This window comes from Macrosteles quadrilineatus, unplaced genomic scaffold (genome assembly GCF_028750875.1).
Source record: "Macrosteles quadrilineatus isolate MER2022 unplaced genomic scaffold, UCM_ALF_1.0 Scaffold_9__3_contigs__length_116548681, whole genome shotgun sequence".
NCBI classification, from domain to species: domain Eukaryota; kingdom Metazoa; phylum Arthropoda; class Insecta; order Hemiptera; family Cicadellidae; genus Macrosteles; species Macrosteles quadrilineatus.
Window position 1 is genome coordinate 24,063,058 of NW_026542602.1, and position 21,810 is coordinate 24,084,867.

A 21,810-nucleotide genomic window follows, 5' to 3' on the forward strand; every position below is an offset into this window, starting at 1 on the left:
TAATTAGTAGGTATTATTATTTATTTTTCTTCCAATGTTTTTGGTAGTCCAAAGCAAGTTTACCGAGAGTCGACTGTGATTAATTTATAAATGCAAGTTCAATGCAATGCTTTGAAATAGGGATATGTCGATTCTCAAGACCATCGCGTCAAAAGTCGATTCTGATACTGATACCCGACACAGCAAAGATCGACAATGACATTCCTTGGTCGCGGGAGTCATTGATGATGACTACACAGACGCGGGAGATGGTCACAAAAAACAATATTACCTCGAGTTTAGCGTGACAGAAAATATAAGACTAGCACACCTCTAGTCATAACAACATTTTCTTTTTGATGTTTGTTTTTAAATCTTCTTTGCCTGAACAAATTCTTTACCTCGATATAGTAGTTAACGTGTTTATATAAGGGCTTGTAAACTTCATTCAATTGACTAGTTAGAATTTTTTATTGCTGCAATAATATTTTACTCTACTTTAAATCACCTCACTACCTCAAAAATACTTCATGGAAAGACATAAAGACAGGGTTTGGTGAAGCATAACCAATCCATTCAGAAAAAAATGGTATTGGTATTGAGAATCTATGAATTTGTGTATCAACACACCACTACATCTGAATTTTGAAAGTATTAAAATCCCTACATTTTGAACTGAGTTGTTATAAAAGATTTCACTTGAGTTAACCCTATTTACTCATGAAATTTAAATTGTATTCCCTGTTAGATCAAGCGTACAAGCTGGAAGTGGCTTATGCTCAAGCGGAAGACTATCCCGTGGATCTCTACTACCTCATGGACCTCAGCAAGAGTATGGAGGATGACAAGGAGAAACTGTCCAGTCTAGGTGATGTCTTGGCCAGGAAGATGCAGAGTATTACGAGTAACTTCCGTCTGGGCTTCGGCAGCTTTGTAGACAAAGTGGTCATGCCTTACGTCAGCACTGTGCCCAAAAAGTAAGTCTGGCAGAGATAAACTGTAGGTTGCGAGGAATAAATATCCTTTCAGGGTGTTTTTATACCAGAGAAGCTGATTTAATGGTGGAAATTAACATCGGTACATTATTCAATCTTCTCGTAGTGTATACAATTTATATTGTTACACACTCTTTGGGATTGTTAAAGATTTTGTAGTCTGATAGCGATGAAACCGTGAAGTTTTAAATTAATAGGCATATGGTTTAATTTTTCTGGTTGGTTTCAAATTTAGAAAAATTAATTAGGTTGGATGAAACCTTAAACAAAGTAATTAGAGTAATTTGTATTGCCATGATGCATTAGAAAGAATTGTTAATTTCCATTATTTTTCAAAACAAAAATTATTTAAATACTCACTACAGTATTAGAATTTTACCCTTAACTTATAAAGTCTATAACCTCTGTAGGCCTACTCATTGTGTATATCATATCTCAACCAAGGTTCTATTCCAATTATTTAATACTTATATTCTCCCTATTACTCCTTTTCTCTCTTTTTTCTAATCATTATATCAGTACTGCTACAACCAAACATTGGGAGGATTTTTCAGACAATTTATTGCTGGATGAATCTAAATAATCTGATGTCTAATTCATTTTTAGACTAGAGGAGCCTTGCGATCAATGCAAAAAACCTTACGGCTTTCGAAATCACATGATGTTGACGACTGACACGGCCAGGTTCAACGTAAGTCATGAATGAGTCTCAGAATACATGTTAGCTTGTCGAGCTGTAAAAATAACGACACCTCTTGCTTACAATATTGCACTAAATGTTGTCATCTGTATCACATGTCAAAACTGCACCAGTGCATGTCAACATCCTAATGTTGTCCTATACAGTATATATTTTATTATTTGATAATTCAATTTTTTATCATAGGCCTACTTTGTTTTACTAAATTTGTTTGGCCTTATTATTTTGTTATCTTTTGATTCGTCCAGATTTTTATTTTTTTAAAGTTTACCTGCCAGTTGCTGAAGGCAATATTTTAACATAGAAACAGAAAAGTAGTGTTTAGTCGATAAAATGTAGTTAAACATTCCAAATTATAAACTTGTCTATCTTATTATCAGTAAATAACAAACATTTTAATGACGTAAATGATGTAACCACATTTGTTGTTTCAGTTTCTTTACTAAATTATTAATATTTGAGTATGCTCGACAACGGTTGAAAATCACTTTTAGTGCTCCAAAGTTGTTTTTGATAATATAGTTTGACTTCAGTGCAGTGTCATTAATTTGCTTCTAATTTATTGCAAAGCTAGATCATACAATGAAAATGATTCTAAAGTAGCCCATTGGTAAATAACCGGCTGGTAAATGTTGTTGTTGTTGAAGAGGTGTTGTTGTTTTTACAGGTCGGCAACAGCATGGGGAGGTTAGCAAATGGAGGACTCTGGTGTACAAATATTATCCTTTGTTGTTGTACATTGCTGTCAAATTAGGACACTGAATAATACAAAACATTCAGTGTAGATTAATACTCTTATACAAATTGTTGCGTAGATTGTTAATTTGCTGAGTATATATGAATACACAAACCCTCTCGAGATCACTTATTGTGAAACGGTAAAATTTGGCAAGTTTTTATAAACTTTACAGGATATAATACACACTTTATTTTCATAGGTAAAGAATAAAATCAGCGTATTGGCAAGAGAAAAAACTTCTTTGTGCTATCATGAAATGACAATAATAAAGTCTTATATCTTACTGTTAAAACATCCTTGGTATAGCTTGTTTTCATTCATTCCGTCAGCACGTCACTGATTTGAAGCTTCCACAACATACATTGACAGCAGTGTGCACAACACCATATTTTATGTTGTGATGTTGGTATCTGCTATTGGTGTCAGCTGACGATTTTTCTGTTCCAGCCTGGCTGAACCTTGTACAGGCTGTGCGGCCCCTTACGGCTATCAGAATGTCATGTCTCTAAGTACCGATACCGGTAGATTCTCTGTAAGTCTCAAGTTGTTACCATTACCTTGCCGATAGAAACCTCTTGATCTTCTCAAACTATTTTTCATTTTTGATCTTTTTCCTGTGAAGATTTTGATTTTGAGTGTTATGATTTATTTTCTTTCTTTCACTGTGACTTATGACATTGTTGACAACTTTAATCCACTGGTGACTTGATTGAAGATACATGTACAGTATATTTTGTATGCAAATACACATAAAACTCATTTAACCTGTGGGTTTTGATATTTAAGTTGTTTCAAAACCAAAAACAGATATGAGTTTAAGGTAATCATTGGTTGAAGCTAATCACTTCTGAATTATAAGTTTTCATTTAGTACTTTTTGATAATATTCATAATTATAAAGCCTTTTTATTAATAAGTTAATTTTAATTAACATTAAGATAACTCTGATCTCTTTAAAGTTTACTGTGTTTGTCATATTTGCTTGTATTTGTCTTTACTTGCTCAGAATCATTTTATCAAATACAACATAAGTGTTACAATACCTCTGTTTTGTCTATATTTAAGTGCTAGTTTGATTTTCCCAAATTAAGAAACATATGCGCTCATTGGTTTAGTGGGCTGGGAACGGTTTTCCCACTCTGGTTTTTCTAAGTATCCAATATATTAAATTGGTGGCCCATATTTTTTTATGACATAAAATAATGACTGAATAATTTGTAACAATTATAAATACCATTCAAATAAATACATCTTCTGCGATGGGATCAAATAAAAAAAAGTTGCGTAGTCGAGAGAAAATCGAGAACTTCTGTGTTTGCAGCAAAATGACGAGCGTCACCCGTGACCTGTATTTACATTCTTATGGAAACCAAATTCTCTGTGGAATCGCATTGACATAACAGAGGTTTTGCAACCTTTTTGGTTTATTTTGTTCAGATGGCTATGTGGCTTCATAAGAAGGGTTACTAGCTTTGAATGTTTTGTTAGCTTAAGTCATTATCAGATTAATATGATGTAATTTTACATCGAATCACCATGAGATACTGTGACTAGTCCTGATCCACAAGAACTATTATTGACCATAAGCAACAATTAACGAAGTTATTATTACTACCCAAACAAAGACATAACCTTCATTGAAGTGCAGTTTGTGTTCAGATTACAGTCAGACTGTCTTACCTATTTAGACCAAGACCTTACCATGGTTTGATATCTGTGAGACATAGGTTGCGGGAATATTCTATGGCACTTGAACTTTTTTCCAGAGCTATAAAAGTCATGACCCCTTTTTTTACTTATCTTTATTTACATAGTTTCTCTCACTGAGTTAAGAAAAAATTACTACATACAAAAAGATTCAATTTACTTTTCAGACTGATGATATCATCATTGACCAAACATGACTATCATTTGACGTAGTATTGAATGGGTGTCTGCTGTTTTGTTTGAAAGCTGGCCTAAGACAGTTTGTAATGGTTTTGTATTGTATCGAGACAGTATTTTTACCAAATAAAATTTAAGAATAATGTTCTGTCTGCAGTGTGCGTTTTTAAATTGTTTTTATGCTACCGTTTGATATTGTTGAAATTAATAGTCTATTAATATCATTATCATCCATATTTTTGAAAAAAATATCTTCATTCTGTGGTATTAAACTTTACAATGATGGGTTGTTCCCTCAAAAAAATAGTAAAGTCATTCACCTGTGTTCTGATCTTATTTTTTTTTTTACATTAAGTCTTTTGATTTATGCCAGTTAATAAACAATCGTTTTTCATATGACATATTTATAGGGAATTTACAGTAATTTACTAGACTGAATTGAATTTCATACTACGGTTAAACCTCATTAAAAGATTATACTGTTCCTTATTAAAGAAAAAAAGAATCACTCTACAAACTGTTCATTACTTGCAAAATAGTATTACTCACATAAGTCAGTATAGAAGAAAAAGTAAATTACTTACGTAACCCAGCCTGTTGTAGTTGTTAACTTCTTAACTTCTCCTTTTCTCTTCTATCCTGCTTTAACTTCTTTCTTTTATTTTCTCAAGAGGATGCTAGTGGCAAGGAAGTGGTTGTCCCTAAAAGCACATTTTTCCTTTTTGAAATCCCAAAATAACACAAGTTGATTTTAAGCACATTTTTGCGGTGACATAAGTTTGCTTTTTAGAGTGAAATGATTTTTCTCTAATTCTAATCAAATTGATTCTGATTCTAATTAAATTGATTCCATAACCTAGCTGAAAATGCGACTAGGCGAAAATAATGACCTAAACGTGTTTTATATTTGTATATAAATACATGTAAATATTTTAGTGAACACGATAATGCAAATGCTTTATGGCTTGTTGTATGTATTTGGAAAGTTAAAGGTTACTAGTTGTTTAATCTGTAATGCTTTGGTGTTGGAATAGCTTGGTTTACTTAAAATTCAATTTAAATATTTAGTATGGTTAAATACAACATCTTGTCTTTTGAAAATCTAGCAATTGTATATTATTTAAAATTAAACTACATGTCTAATCATTCTGTAATGATTATTCAATTCATTAAAAAATCATACTGCAATTTTATATACCGTACTTTCTTTTTTCTTTTCATTAATTTGTTTGTGGACCGTTATAAATACACAAAATTACTTAATCTATTTAAACTGAAGGGAAATCAAGTAAATGTGCAGACTTGTCATTGCTTGCTATGTTGCATGTGCATGTTATTTTAGTGTTGTTTGGTTATTTTTTTCTACCTTAGATGGGTATTGATTCAGTAAATCAGGTTAGATTTAGAATTTTTTAAGATTATTTAAAAAGATAGAGGCATGCTGGTTTTGTGGTTAGAGTGACTTTTGTGTTTGAAGTTTGAGTCCAAATTTCGCTAATCAAAGGCTACAGTAGAACTCTAATTATTCAAACTCCCAACTATGAAATTTGTTTTGTAGATTACAGTTAGTTCCTTAGGGATTTTATTTTTACCTATTCTTTTGGCAATAGAACTTTTTTAAATACATCTTAAATGAAATGGCGACAATTTTTATATAATCAATAAATTTTTGAAATGATTTAATCTTATATATGTATAGACAAATGGCAATTAACTTTTAAATAAGCTAAATATTAGCATGGGCTCAGTTTTACAAACATAAATAATATAGTTTTTTATATGTATTCAGTGTATTAACAAAAATTGTGTCGTCTTCCAAAAAAGATTAGTATCTAACTAAGTTTTGTTGTGTTCTTGGTAAATATTTCTTGTAAAATATGGGTTGTGTTTGTGTGTGCTGTCCATGTAAGTGTAAATATTTATCAAAACAATTTTCACTCACCACTGCTGTACCTCAACTTCATTGTCAATTAGGTTCAAAATGTGAGAACATGATATTTAAATATTTCTTTGGATTTATAGTATAATATCCCAATTTTCTGTCAAAGCAGTGTAAATAATTTATCACACAAACAACAGTTTGTCAATGGTGATGAGTGACAGTAGATGGTAGAGGTTGAAGATCACAGCTTGTTGACGTGGACTATCTCTAGGGGGAAGTCCACAATGCTGCAGTCTCCGGTAATCTGGATGCTCCAGAGGGCGGTTTTGATGCGATCATGCAGGCGATTGTCTGTCGCGAACAGATCGGATGGAGGGAGAAGGCTCGAAAACTACTTGTCTTCTCCACTGATGCTGGTTTTCACTACGCTGGTGACGGAAAGGTAAGAGTATCTAATTTAGCTCCACTTTATTTACTTATATTTTAAAATTCGTATTCTTTTCAGTTTCTGCTCAATCAATCGGCTGGCCAGCTGTACTGACCAGTTGTACATCAGTTTGTTTAAAAATTAAATTGGTTGTCTTTACTTCTTGATTTCTAGTGGTACTGCCATGTTTTGTCACTCAAAATTTAATTTATATTTATTTCTGCTGGTGGTGACATCTAGTAAGCAACATAGGAACCAAAATTTTGAGCTGGTGGAAAGAAGATGGCTTTTGAGCTGATACAAAGAAAAAGGTGGCTGTGGCATTGGCCATGGGAGCGGTAGAAACAGCTGTAATTGAAACAATTTTGGCTGTTTATGGTAACAATAGTCATTACAACTGGCAAACTGAGTGTCAAGGGACTAAAATTAAATAAAAGCTCTATCAAGTATTTTGAAAGACGTGATTGTGATAAATAATTCTATAGATGGCCTGATATAAAAAAAAAATAAAAAAACTGCTAATCTCAGTAACTAACAAGGCTTTAATCACACTAATAATATATCCTGTCACTTGAGTAAATTTAACATCTGTAATCCTCCAAATACCTCCGATGCATAATTAGTTTACCATGCAACATATAGCCTACTACCTTGTGAGCAACAATTAGCTCATCTAAAACCATAGTGCAATGGTTTGGTGCCCCACAAAAATATTTTGTGTGTAAATGAAATGTTAATATTTTTCGTTTGTTTTGATTAAAGCATATTTAAAAGGATTTTTGTAAGTATTTACCCCCCTCTCCTTTCCCCTAATATTTTTAAATCCCCCCTGCATATTTTTTTATATGCCCTGAATGTTTCAATGAGTCAACCACAGCATGAATTAATAGGTTTGTAGAGTATTCCTAGTGGTGTTTAGAATGCATTATGGAAACAATGTTTGAACAATAGTTTCCCCGGACCAGTTTTACTAAATGCTTGTGTAGCATTTGTACCCCTTACGTGTAGTTGTTTAAATTATACCATTATTTATAACCTTAAAACGGTTTGAATTGAATATTATTTCAATGCATTTTATGTGTTTCAAAATCTTGCCTGAATTTTGATACAAATTATAATTAATTTGTTTGAAGAGTTTGGTAGCCCATTTGATGTTCCTTCATTGACCTTGGCTTTCAAGTAAACACGCCACCTTAATAAACCAACTGTAGTCAGTTTTTTCTCAGAGAAGTGATGTAAGTATGTACAAGTCAATGATACACTACTTCCTATTTATAAGAGACCACAATAATTGTTATAGGAAGTTAATAGGTTTTATAAAATTCATGAATATTAATTTTTAGATCCGTGTACATGTGTCATAGTTCGAATTGCCATGTTTCAGCTGGGAGGTATTGTCAAGCCCAATGACGGTCTGTGCCATCTGAGCAATGATGGTACATACACTCACTCTACTCTACAGGACTATCCATCTATATCTCAGGTGTGTAATTTGTTGCTCTCTTAATCTTACTTTTTGTTACTTCTAAGGTAAATTTGATTTATAACTACTTCCAAAAGTAACCAGCACTGTGCTACATATTCAGACAAAATGTTATTGTCAATCATCCCAAAGAATATAACTACTAATAAAATGTCATCACTTCCTGCAAATTAATGAATTTGTTTTAAGTTGCTTCGTGAATGATTTCATTACACAACACAACATTTATCATATCGATGTGGTTGAGTTATCGGTTTATTTCTTTAATTGAGGTGTTTGGGAAGACATTCCACTGAAGCATGTTACAATATTCAAATGTAATTTATTAGCAAAATAAGGTCTTTAAACCATTTTTAATAAGTATATGCACATTCTATCATAATGGACACCATCGGTTTGGCTAAAACTAGCTTGGATTAGATTTGTTTATCTGCAGGGATGGATAATAGAGATTGATGGCTTAAGTATTTACTGTTAACTTCTGTCCTTCATTTTGTCCTTATTGATGTAGTGATACTTATTGAGAAATCCCATATACACTTGTAAAATAGTAAATTTCAGCACAAAACATAAAAAATTGCTTAAGAAATTAATAATCATTGTGCCTTTTACCACAGAGAAGTAAGATACGCAGAGGAAACATGGTTATGGCACAACCGTGCGCTTTTAGTTCGGGAATGGTCTGGCGGAAACATACTAGTACCGAGCCAGGAAGAGCCCGAATGTCTATTGTTTGCAACAGCAGTTGTACCGCATGTGATCTTCCTACAGCGTGAGCCCTTTAGTACGTGATGCTGAGGGGGGAGAGGAGAGCGGAAGGAAACGACCAATAGAATTTATACTAGAAACAAGTGACTGGTGCTAGACACGGCTCAACTGTGCCATTGAATGTTTTCTCTGTATCTTACTTCTCTGTGCTTTTACTGAAGTAACTAATATATATATATATATATATACTGTATATTTGTTATTAAAATTACTCAGGAATGATAAGGGGATTATCAACATTGAAATTTTGTTTGACTTCACAACAGATAAACCTAAAAGTGAAGCAGAACGCCATCAACATTATCTTCGCAGTGACTCAGGAACAGTCAGGGGTGTACCACCGACTACATAAGCATATAGAGGGCAGCACTAGTGGTACTCTGAGTAATGACTCCAGCAACGTGGTGGAGCTGGTGCAGGAACAGTACGATGTGAGTACCGGTACTTACATCATAACATTAATCCTCATTTTAAATAGAAGGTTTGTGGCAGATTATTATATTGCATTATTTATAACTCGTAATGTAAAATACCGAATTTCCATTTACCTGGTTGCATTCCTACTAAAATATTCCCTTAAAATTGTCAGATTTATTTCCTATTTAAATAACATTAATTTTAATGAGTACTTAGGTTTGCTGCTACAGGGAAGGTATTGAGGTTTTTTTCAATGTTGATAGGTTAATATAAAATTAACAAAATTGCCAAATTTGATTAAAATATCCAGTGCTCTATTTGTGGTGGAATGCGGCGGAACGGAATTCCAGTACCTCTCTTTTGGATAGATAAAAATGCTGGCATAAATAGGTACAAATCACATAATAGGTTATAGTTCCGGCACCTCGTTTTTTACAATTCGAGCACTGAAAATATCTATACTATAATACAAGTAACGTTTGCGCACAATGATTTCAAAACAGGCTCCTATGATTTCCTCTGAATAGTTAGAAATATCTTAGTTTCAGGCTAAAAACAATATCCGTGCTAGCCACTGTTCTGGGAAAATTTGTTCCGACATTCTACATGAATCCTACATGAATGGGTTGAGTAGCCAGTGACCTTTTTATCATCCAAGTAAAAACAAAGTCACAAAAAAGTTACCCACCTAACTGCGAAAACAGTGAATGATCTGTGAATTTTGCAATTAATAAGGTTTCCCAGTTCTAATACCTCCAAACTTTTGAAACCGGTGATAGGCCTATCAAGAAATTGTCAATTCTCAATGTCTTTTGATTCAATATCAATTCCAAAATCCCCCACCATCACATTGACATTGTCAATTTTAAATGCACAATTTTTGCAGACTTCTGCTTTATAATCCCAAGATTTCAATCCCGAAATTACCAAAATTCTGTCAAAAAAGGAAATAAAAATCTCAAAATTTTCTGGTATTTAAAGTTGTTATTTCATATACTGTAATTTATAAGTGAAATAATAATATTTATTAAATTGGCCTAATTAATTTAATTGTACCCTTAAATTTAAAAACCATGGGGACCTATATGCAAACTGTACAAGTAAATAGTCAACATCACTGGATATTTAAAGTATACTCTAGAAACTCCCTTAGGTTAAACAACTTCTTATTCAAAATGTATTATTTTTCTCCAGAAAATCAAGTCATCAGTGGAGATGAAGGATACAGCGTCCAGCAATGTCAAGATGACGTACTACTCTCACTGTCTCAACTCAAATGGACCTCTCGTACAGACCAACAAATGTGACGGGCTGAAGGTATGAGCATAAACAACTACAGTATACACATTGGATACAGATTCAAAATTTTAATTCTTTATTAACTCATAACATCTTTTGTAGTAAAATACCCATGGATAGAAGTTTAGTTAATATTCGTTATGATAAAAATAATTGCATTTAACATTTTAAAATATTATAGAAACAAAAGTATAATAGTTCTTGCTTTTGAAAACGTTGTTACCTAAGCTTAAAACTACATGGAGAGACAAATCTGGTCTGTATCAGGAGATGATATTATCCCACTTAACTCCAAATGATTTGACTACAACAAAAGAATTGAGTAGGTAACTCTTCTTTTAATAAAATAAACTACCAAAATCATTGAGAAAGAATTCCTCGATGCTATAATAAGATTTATCCGATAATTATTTATCTACAAATTTAACATTTACAAATTTTTTCAAAGAATATTTGCTACTGTTTTTTATATTTTGTTAATAATTTTGATTGGGGAGCGAGCTGGTGTAGTGGTTAGAGCAAAGGCCTTCGGTTCCTGAGGTCCCGGGTTCAAATCCTGCCAAATCACTAATGGATTTTATCTAAGTGATAGTGCCGCAACCCCTAGGTCTAGCCTGAAATAATGTGAAAAACAATCGCAGGCTCGTGCCTAGCATCCTAGGACAAAAAAAAATATAATTTTGACTAGGCCTACCTTGTAATTTAGACTATTATTTAGAAAAGGTCTACAGTGTGGAAATCCAAATAGGTTTGAGTGGTGTGTGTAATAGTTGTGGTTAAATTTAAACTTTTCAAAGTTATCTTGATCATTGTAAAGGAACTTGAAAAATTCTATGATTCCATATTGGTTCTTTGATAATGATCTATAGCTTAAAACCTTAGCTACTATCATCCCCACTGATATTATGCTTAGAGAAGTTTTTTTCTGTTTTGGAATTGGGTCCCCAAAGAACAATACAGAAGGAGATATCCCACCTTTGAGAACTAATTTGAGCTAATTTCTTATTAAAAGAAAACATTTATGATATGTCTAGAACATGGAACCTCTGTTCTGGAGGCTCATATTTCAATCCGGTCAATCGCCGAAGGCTTGTATCTATTAAATGATGCCATAACCAGGGTGTTCGGACCACACCTATTTACAGAACTAAATGACAGGTCTCTCAAATGATAGCATTCTGTTTGTCTGGGCACTCCATCTACTCTACCAAAGAATTTCAGAGATCAATTGTAAATTAACCTCTCAAAAAGGGTGCTAGTATCTAAATTATATTTTCTGTAATTTTTGTACTTTGGTATGTACTTAAATGACTACGTAATGCAATATTTGCCACAACATACATGTTGTCACTGAGGTACTATGGTATTTATTTTACTATACTAGGCCCTATTTTTAATTTACGTAACGGTTCAATATTTTCCACCTGTAATTCTTTATCACTACCTACCTAGATTTTACCATTTTCCCCAGGTCGGAGACGAAATTAAATTTGAGGTGTTGGTGGAAGTAAAAGCTTGTCCGGAGGATCCGGCCAAGTGGAAGGAAACCTTTGAAATCTACCCGGTGGGAATCAACGAAAGTCTTACAGTGAACCTAGAAATGCTCTGCTCTTGTCCTTGTGAACGTCCTGGAAACCCGGTAAGCAATGTCCATTACTGGTTTATTTCATGGTTATTACTGGCCTTTTACAAGGTTTATTTTACAACTCATTTTGCATTTTCCAACATTTTTTGTAAAGAAACAATTCAAACTCCAGTGATGTTTCCAACTAATATGAATCTTGTAATGGTCTTGGATATCAACTGGACATGTAAAGTAAAACAAGTTACTGAAATCCTTCTTTATATTGTAGAACCTGCTCTATGTCAATTTAATTTAAATTAGTATCTTACATGTTTTATGGCATGTTCAGGGGTACAAGGAGCGAGCTGAGGAGTGTTCAGGAGTGGGTACCTACACCTGTGGTATCTGTGAATGTGACGCTTCTCACTTCGGCAGAACTTGCGAGTGTAGCAGTGATAACATCAAGGGCAGCGAACAGGTAACTGGCTCAGATACATTTCAATTACCAATAGATTGGATGAGATTCTAAGATTCTCAGAATCACGCTTTTATTTAACAAACTAAACAATCCTGTATATAATTATTTAAATTTAAAGGATTGAAAATGTGAATGTAACCATTCATTTGCCTCTTGCAAAATTTACTATTGGTACAAGTCTATTTTTTATGAGTGAAAATCATAACTACTACAATTAATATACAATACATCAAAGTTAGCTGCATCCTCCCATTGGTAGGCTTGCCTTATTTGAAACTTTTGAAGTCAGAGTTTTTTGTAAATAATGGTTTTTATGATACTTTTGTACATTTTAAAATTCAATATTTTGTAACTACAGAAAACACAGAGTTAGGATTTGTATGTATGATGGGACTGGAAATATGATTTAAATAGGCATACAATTAATTGAAGATATTTTTATGTTTTATTCTATTCTGAGCAATATATTGTCTAACAGGACTTGACTGCTGGATGCCGACCAGACAACACTACAATGGTGGACTGTTCAGGCAGAGGCTCCTGTATATGTGGCCAGTGCTACTGTGACTCTAGGCAGAATGAGGGAGAGGTCAGTTCAGCAGAAAGATCGGGCATTGGCTTCTTGTACTGAGCGATGATGCTGCCGAAGAGCTCATCAGATCCCAGTACAGGACATAAGAATGTCGATGACAAATCCAAAACTAAATTAAACTAAACAATTGAAACTCACTTCAGTACTGGCACCCTCATTCATGGATACTTAGTTTATTTTATTATAGATCTGTTCAACTCAATCTATAACAATCGTGTTCATGTTCATTTTAGTATTTTTTACCAACGTTAGGGGACATTTTTTTAAATTCCTTTTTTATTTTAATTATTTGTTTATTTTGTTATCTTGTCTGTGAAGTGGTGAGCGACAAAGACTCTCCCCACGTAGATTTACATTACGCAGATGTACAATCTTTGTGGGGATTTTTTGCCCTTGTACATTTGTTTTAAGCCACGATTGAAATCTCTAATTTGTAATTTTGGAAATAAATAAATAAATAAAGTTAACTGCTGGTTATAGGATAATTATTAGAGTATTTGATATTTAACAGCATTTCTGCGCTTGTAGAATGTGAAAGAAGTGTTTGAAATGCAGAGGCATTGGTTTAGGGTAAGGGAAGGTCCAGGTAATCGGTTTACGTTCAGAGAAAATCAGAGGATTGGTTTTGGGTCAGGTATAAGATCATCAAAAGCCAAGGGAAATGCCAAGGGTACAATAAGGTCAGAGAAATAGTTCTAGGGCTAGATAAAATCGTTGGTAAGAGAAAGTCAGGAATTGGTCTAGGGTCGTGGGAAAATGAAGGGATTGTTATCGGATCCGTGAAAGTCAGGAGAGTTGGTGTACAATCAGTGCAGGTTAGGAAAAGTCTAGGAAGTATTTGATACAATTTTCTTAAATTAAAAATTCGAGGAAGTAAATGAAAGAAAGAGAACACATTCTACTATTGAGTTGAATAAGTTATTGAGAAATACTAACAATTAAAACATTATAAGAAAAGTACACTATTCAAAATTGTTTTAATGGGGGTGTGCAATGCATCAAAAATGTATCAAAATTCAGATTCGATTTGATTCTATGCATAAAATCGCGATTCGATTCAGTGGCGGTAAAAAAACTATTTGATTCACTAATTAGTAAAATGTTTCTGCACTCATTCACTCTATGTTTCCTTTCAGAAAATCACTGGGCAATTCTGTGAGTGTGACAACTTCTCATGTGACAGACACAACGGAGTGTTGTGTTCAGGACCTGACCACGGCACTTGTGAGTGTGGCAAGTGTATATGTAACCCAGGCTGGACAGGCAGTGCGTGCGACTGTAGAGCCACCAATGACACTTGTATACCTCCAGGTAAGCGATAGTGTGTAAAACTGTTAGTTGAATCTCTATCCTATGATTGTTGGTGGATTTCTTCAAAGTATCCACTTCTTAGAAGCCAATAACACTGCACTTCGTTGACGTATGCATATTTTTATCAGTGGGAAAAAATAACTCTTGAAAATTTTTCCTTTTTAACAAACTCTTGATTGTACTGGTAAACTAACATCTTTTTAAATGAATTAACAAACCACTGCATCCAGTTATGTAATCATGAGTGGCCGATGGGGGCTTTTTCTGCATTTTATTTTTATTTTGTGTTATTACCATTGCTATTGTTGAGTTTTTTTGTGTAAGATAATGGTTCAAACATTTGACTTGTTACCAACGAACATCAACTTATTGTTACCTGCACCCTTTGTAGACCTGTTGTTTCTACCATTTTAAACTTTTCTCAACATGTAAAAAAATATTATCCCACACCTGAGCTTTGAAACATTGCTAATATTTAGGAAAAGCCCATATTTGAATACGTTAAAGAACTCTTTATGTAAATTAAATGTGTTGAATGTATTGTGATTATTTCTGGTTGTGAAGTTATTATGTATGCAGGTGGTGGAGAGATCTGCAGCGGCCACGGCACCTGTGAGTGTGGCGCCTGCAAGTGTAAGAGCGACCAGAACGGCCACTTCAGCGGACGCTACTGCGACAAGTGCCCAGTAAGCTCTATAAACTCATCTATCATAGAATACTTTTTAACGAAGTGTAGTTTTGTATTCTCTATAACTTTAAAAAGTCTTCAGCATTTTGTAAATTTAAATTAGTGGATAAGATGTTTAATGTTACAGGTTGGCCCAAGTTTATGAAGAGACAACTGTTGTGTTTTAATCTTCTGAAGACAAAACTCATTAGACCTATTGATTACAGATACAACACTCATTTGTTTTCCATATTGTTTTTTAATTAAATTTGATCAGTTGTGTGGCAAATCAAATTATGATTAAATTAAAATAAATCATTTTTACTGGTTAATAATGTGCAAAGTTTGCATGTAAATGCACAGGTGCTTTGTCATTATCTTATAATATTTATAATAGTGCTTTCTTAAAACTAAATAATAGTCTAAAAAGTATTTACAATAACCAACAAATTTTATCAAAGAAACATATTGCACAGTCTGAATGAAACGTTTAATAAAGATAGCTTTTTAAGCAGATTAAAAATAGTTACAATCAAAATGTAAAGTACAGTAAATGTAAATTGCCGGAATTTTCTATCACTTAACTTAGGTAATTCAAAAAGAGTTACTGGTCTTTTGATGCTAAAATTGTCCAAGCACCATTTTAAGAATAAATAGGTCATTTTGTTGGCCTGGCATCTTTGTGTAGAATTACAGCACAAATTACTTTTACACACAGGCTTAAAACACCTCTTGCTGAAATGTAGAATAAAATTGTCTTTCTGACAATGTAACACACACTTTGGAAATGTTACATGTTTTAAAACTTGCTTTTAATAAACACGCTTTATGACAGTAAATATATATTTATTTATGTTTTTGCAGACTTGCCCTGGGAGATGTGAGGAGTTCAAACACTGCGTCCAGTGTCAGGTGTACAAAACTGGGCCATTCACAGAAGAGGAATGTGCCAAGAATTGTACTTTTGTACCCAACGTCGTGGATGTTGTGGAAGGTATAAAATAATGTAACCTCTATACGTTTATTGTAATATAGGTGCCTGATGGAACTCAAGTTTATGCCTGATAAAGCCACTGATTTTATTTCTGTTTACCCATGCTATGAGAAATTGAACTGTTTTTTCTATGGTTATGCTCCAAACCCTAGTCTTGTCACTATTTAATGCAAACTTTTTGTTAGATAGCATTATTAATTAATTGGTAACCCAATGACAAATTGCATCTGGTCCGAGAATAAATCTAGCTTGGAATCGAACCATTAACCTTTAGAGGTTCAGAGTTCATACTCAAATTGAATACCAGTCTATGAATAATTTTCATCACTGGGTTTTAAACTTTGTCAAAAAATTATACAGACGAGTTGATGAGTAACATAACAACAATGTTGGCCAAGTGATACTATTACTGGTTATAAATTTGTGGTGTTGCCGGCAGATGATGGTTCATTACTAGTCGGTTAATACCTCAGTGAGACTACAGCTTCAAGTTTTACAAGCTTTATAGAAAATTAATTACGAGCAAAAGTCACTAAGTCCTAAGTTTTTGTTAAACAGAACTTGTAGACATCCTGAGTATATAAATATACTTAACATAAGTAAAGTGTACACGTTTGATCTTATATGATGCAAACATTTGAAGTTTTTGCTATGAGTTAACTTTGTTTAATTTTCAGACCGTGAAGACCTAGATGAAAATTACTGTACTTACTATGATGAAGACGACTGCCGCTTCGCTTATGTGTACTCCTACGATGAGAAGGGGAAGGAGATAATCACGGCACAGAAAGAGAGGGAATGTCCTCCACAAGTTTATGTCCTAGGTGAGTTCATCAGTGAATAGGTGGATGACATGTCCAAGCTTCATAATAGAGATTTTAAAACTAATATTACTTCAATCATGAAAGGGTTAAAACAGGTAAGAGTGTAAAGGGTTGATGCCAAGAATTTTTAAAATTAAACCACTCTCCAAATTAAAGCCTTGCCTTAGGAGGTGAGACTGGCTTATGTGAGTTGGTGGCTCAATTGGAAACGTCACTGACTTCTGACCCAAGGCGGCGATGTTGTGGGTTCAGATCCTGGTCACTGCTGCTACTCCTTGCTTTGCTGGATACAATCCACGCACATGTCTTTAGCCTATGTGGACGGGCAAATGCAAGATTAATAGAGGCCGCCAACCACTTTTTTTTTGTAAAAAGAAAAGAAAAATATGGCAACTAAGAAAATGATTGCTACCGATAGTTCTCATAATCAAAGGATTTATCAAACCTGAATTTAATAAGTATAATATTAGTTTTGTTGGAAACTTGCCTTTTTGCCAACTTCTTAGTTAAATTTGAATTATTTTTTAAGCCAACACTGATGAATAATTTTTTAAGTTGGTTGATAGTAGATTTAAATGTTAATTTCATTTTTGAATACTTTTGTACTTGAAACCCATCTGACCATTGTAATTTTGAAAAATAAATAACTGTTCGTTCACAAGAATGTTAAGTTACGCAAAATGTGTTCAGTTTAAACATTTAACAGATAAGAGATGACTAAGACAAAATTCAAAGCATATGACCATGACTTTTTAAAATCTGGCAAACTAATTTTAATATGTACTAAAAATCTAAACAAACGTGGAGTAGGTAAAACTTCAAGGGATAAGAGAGCTAAATTAATTGATAACCATTTAGTAGCTCATTGAATAGTTTTTCAACTTAATTACATTGGAAGCATGTGTATCACTTTAACCATAGATAAAACATATTCCCTTAGTAGATTTCTCATCCTTATGGAACAGCTGAAGACAATTTTATTGTTAGTTCTGTATGGTGTACTGTAGAGGTCGTGTTTTGTTTACAATTTTTTCTTGTTATTTAAGTAATTTAAAACCTCGTTTAACCAAATAATACAAATTAATCATAGGCTAAACAATAACTCGTCCCCTAGTTATATAACCAACAGGAAAGCACAAATAAAGAAATTAACCCTAAAATAATAGAAACAAAATTTTGTCGACACTAGCGCCCAGTGTTACCGTACATGAACTAGACACGAAAAACGAGCTCCAAAATTTACAATGGGATGAGGAGTCTACTTGTGTTGATTAGTCTTTGCTTTAACTCTTTAAATTATTTTCAAAATTTTAGACACAAAAATTATATTTTTTTTTGAAAATGAGTATATTTTTACCAACAAAATAAATGTTGATTTCTAGAAACTATTACTAGATTACAGATTAACAGATTTATCAACATAACGTGCAAGTTCCCTTAAAATTGTTTCTCAATTCCAATAGATTTCTAACACAATCCTATTAATTAACCTGGAGAAGAAAGTTGTTAACGAGCTAGCAGATTGCCTTAGGACATTTTTAATGACTTCACCAAGGAAACTGAAAGATGTGCGAGGTTCATTTCTTTTGTTGGTATTTGAATTTGATATTATGTTAGATGTCTATTACCAATGTAATATTTATTGTTATATTTCCACTTAAAAGTGTTAGTGAATCAATTTCCTGGTGTGGGCTTTTTTTGCTTACCTATATCTGTAACTTTCTGTGATTTGCCATTTCCACCCCTCTCAATTTGTTAACTTGTAACTTCTTCACATATATTTGTGAAATAAAAAAAATATTTCTTTTTAGGGTTTTGCATTGCCAATGGGAATTTTATTTTTATACAAACAGTCTCAACCTTTTTTGTTATACTACCTATCTATATAATAATGACCTTTTGGTAGAGATAGCATAATTTATTGCTATGACATTTACAAAGTTATATTTTTTTTATTTTGAAAAGGGAGAGAGTAAAGCTAACTTACCTGAGACAAATCTATTTCAGGGACTTAATATACAAATAGAAAAAAAAACACAAAACATAACCCTGATATGTCGTCCTAGTACAGGAATTTCTTCAGAGAGTATATTAAATATGAAAAAAGATTTTTGTCTTAAATCATCAGTATTGTTTCATTAGATTTTATCTTTCCTCTATTTTCTCGGGTAAGCTCTTTGAACTCTTATCCCTTTTCAAAATAATTCCTAATCAACTTGGCTTGCGTTTAAAACTCATTATCTTTTTTATTGAATGTAACATATTAAACACAACTTTCTTGTTTATATTATTAAAAGAAGATCGAAACTCTGGATAGGAGAGTAATTCTAGGATTTCCTCTTGATAAACATTAAACGCTTGCGGTAAAGTACTGCTCTGTTTTCTGTTAAGCATGCCTGTTTGTAGCAATGCAGCCTCATAATCAGTGTTGTCACTTGCAGGTATTGTACTGGGAGTGATCGGGGCAATAGTGTTGATTGGATTGGCACTACTGCTGCTGTGGAAGTTGGTTACCACCATTCATGACCGGAGGGAGTTCGCCAAGTTTGAAAAAGAGAGGTCCATGGCAAAATGGGATACGGTAAGTTAAATCAAAATATTGTTTTAGTTTTTATTATTAATTGTTTATGACATATTTATTTTCTGGTGGCAATCAGCAGTTGCCATTCAAATTAGTGCTGAGTGTGGTATGACTATAGCCCCATACGTCAAATTCGACAATTTCTTTATTTTTAATGAGATGATTGTTATAAAACTTAAATTTAAGAAGCTTTTAAGACTAATAAACATGGACATGGATTTGAAGAAAGTAAAAAGAAAACTATTAGATGGGTCTAGTGGAAAAATTCCTAACAAAAAAATATATTTTCAAAATGAGATGACCCATGGGACTTAAAAAGCCGTAATCAAAATAAACTATGAACCAACTATTAGGCCTAACTGTTTAAAAGTTATTTTTTATGAAGCGCCGACACTTTTATCATAACGTTTTGTGCCAATACAAATTTTGTTATTGCTAATTTATTCAAGCAATTTAATCGGACATAATAATTTACCGCAACTTTGCAGGGTGAGAATCCAATCTACAAGCAAGCCACTTCGACCTTCAAGAACCCCACTTACGCTGGAAAGTGATCTCCTAGTGCCATTGCTTCTAAGTAACCTGTGTTCATCTTAAATTAGAACATATAGTAGAACACACCTTCTGTCAATTGATTTTGTGGAACATTTTTTCATCTCCTTTAAACATGTGACAAGTTTCTACATTGTTTTCTATGTCATAAAAAGTAGGGGAAATAATTTGTTGACTGATTCTGTAGCTTTAAAAGTTCACCAACGTAAAATTCCTGGAGTTTAAGAAATGTTTCATAAAATTATTTTACATCCATTTGATCCACGGAGGTGTAGATGTCTAGTTTCTCTTTCTTAGATAACATAGTGAGTAGAACACTTTTCACTCCTTATGTGAGAAACATGTGTGAAACAAAATATGCACATTTCGTAGTTACTTGGTAAAACTACCAATTTAGGCCTATCTCCTATAAAAAGTTAAGCATTATAAATTACAATTTCACATTTTATTACTAAATACAATTTTTTATTTTAACAGCAAAGTTAAGATTTTGTACAGTTGCGAAAAATTGTATTTAGAATGTCCAGCACAGTAAAAAAATGTTAAACATTAGTAACAACTGGAGAATAAATTGCAAATGTGCTATGCATCCTAATGATGTTTCAGTAATTATAAGTCAATTCATTTGTACATAACACTGTAACATATTTTTAAGCATAGTTAATTAATTGTTATTATTATTAATTTAGATGTATTTATTTAAGATTATGTTAAGATATGTAACAGACTTGCTATTTATAAAGGCTTTGTTAAAGCCTGCCTCAGTCATTTTAGTGTTAGATGTACATAATGGCCTTTAATAACCTTTACGCCTGCTTTTAGAGATTTTTATGTCATTATTCATGTTGCTTTTGATGTGAGATTTTATTTATTCTCTTTGTATTATTGCAAATGTTAATGTACTTATAGTTTTTTACTTAAATGAACTAACTTTACAATTGTGTTAACTAGTTTGCTATGAAGCAGAAAGGAAAGATTTGAGCTTCCCACAGAAATAATTCAGTAAAGTGTCTTCCACAAGTACAAGCAAACATTTTGTAGACTTAATAAAACAGCCTTTAAATGCCTTAAGGATTGCCTTCCAACAATTTTAGAAATGTACTTTTGGACCCGGATTTAATATTTCATATGTATACTTAAAATAGCCTTTGTTTTTCTCTTTATGTATTAAAAGGTTATTATTTTTATACAAATGACATAACAGACTTTTATTTTGCCTAGAAAAAAACTTAATTATTTTTTATATGCTTTTTTGGGATTTTATATTTTTAAAGATTAAGAACGTTTTAAGGAGTTTTATTTTATATAGCCCACTTATTTTGTTGATAAACTAAACAGATAATTTATATATTGATTTTATGCAAAGTCTGGCTGGATAATAAATTTCTCCTATTGCTGGTTTCTAATGTAAATTTTTCCTGTTGTTTTTAGTTTGGTTGTATTAATCTAATAACAAAAATGAAAATAAACATGAATAAATATTGTGTTTTACATTATTTGCCCTTTTAAAATAATTTTATATACTTACTTCAATAAGGGTTTTCCATGTTACATCCCTTTTCCAACCTTCCTATTAAACAGATTTTTACGATTTAGAAGTAATTTTGGAGCTTATGATCTAGCGTAACTTCAAATCCTAATGAAAAAGGTAATTTGTAAAAACATTAAACACATA

General features: G+C 32.7%; 1 protein-coding gene across 2 annotated transcripts in view; it reads left to right on the plus strand.

Annotated features, from left to right (window-relative positions):
- LOC129002232 (integrin beta-PS-like) overlaps positions 1–21,511 on the plus strand; it is a 41,916-nt gene extending 20,405 nt beyond the window's left edge. The window contains exons 4-18 of one of the 2 annotated variants that reach the window (XM_054429884.1): positions 728–956; positions 1,581–1,665; positions 6,450–6,620; positions 7,990–8,088; positions 9,123–9,287; positions 10,468–10,590; positions 12,044–12,211; positions 12,486–12,614; positions 13,093–13,203; positions 14,343–14,517; positions 15,097–15,203; positions 16,049–16,178; positions 16,856–17,002; positions 19,444–19,583; positions 20,072–21,511. In XM_054429884.1, the coding sequence (XP_054285859.1) occupies positions 728–956; positions 1,581–1,665; positions 6,450–6,620; positions 7,990–8,088; positions 9,123–9,287; positions 10,468–10,590; positions 12,044–12,211; positions 12,486–12,614; positions 13,093–13,203; positions 14,343–14,517; positions 15,097–15,203; positions 16,049–16,178; positions 16,856–17,002; positions 19,444–19,583; positions 20,072–20,137 (2,045 nt within the window). In that variant the 3' untranslated portion in view covers positions 20,138–21,511. Of the gene's footprint in view, positions 1–727; positions 957–1,580; positions 1,666–2,860; positions 2,946–6,449; positions 6,621–7,989; positions 8,089–9,122; positions 9,288–10,467; positions 10,591–12,043; positions 12,212–12,485; positions 12,615–13,092; positions 13,204–14,342; positions 14,518–15,096; positions 15,204–16,048; positions 16,179–16,855; positions 17,003–19,443; positions 19,584–20,071 lie in introns of both variants that reach the window. The other variant, XM_054429883.1, reaches the window with a different exon arrangement.
- The last annotated feature ends 299 nt before the right edge of the window (positions 21,512–21,810 follow it).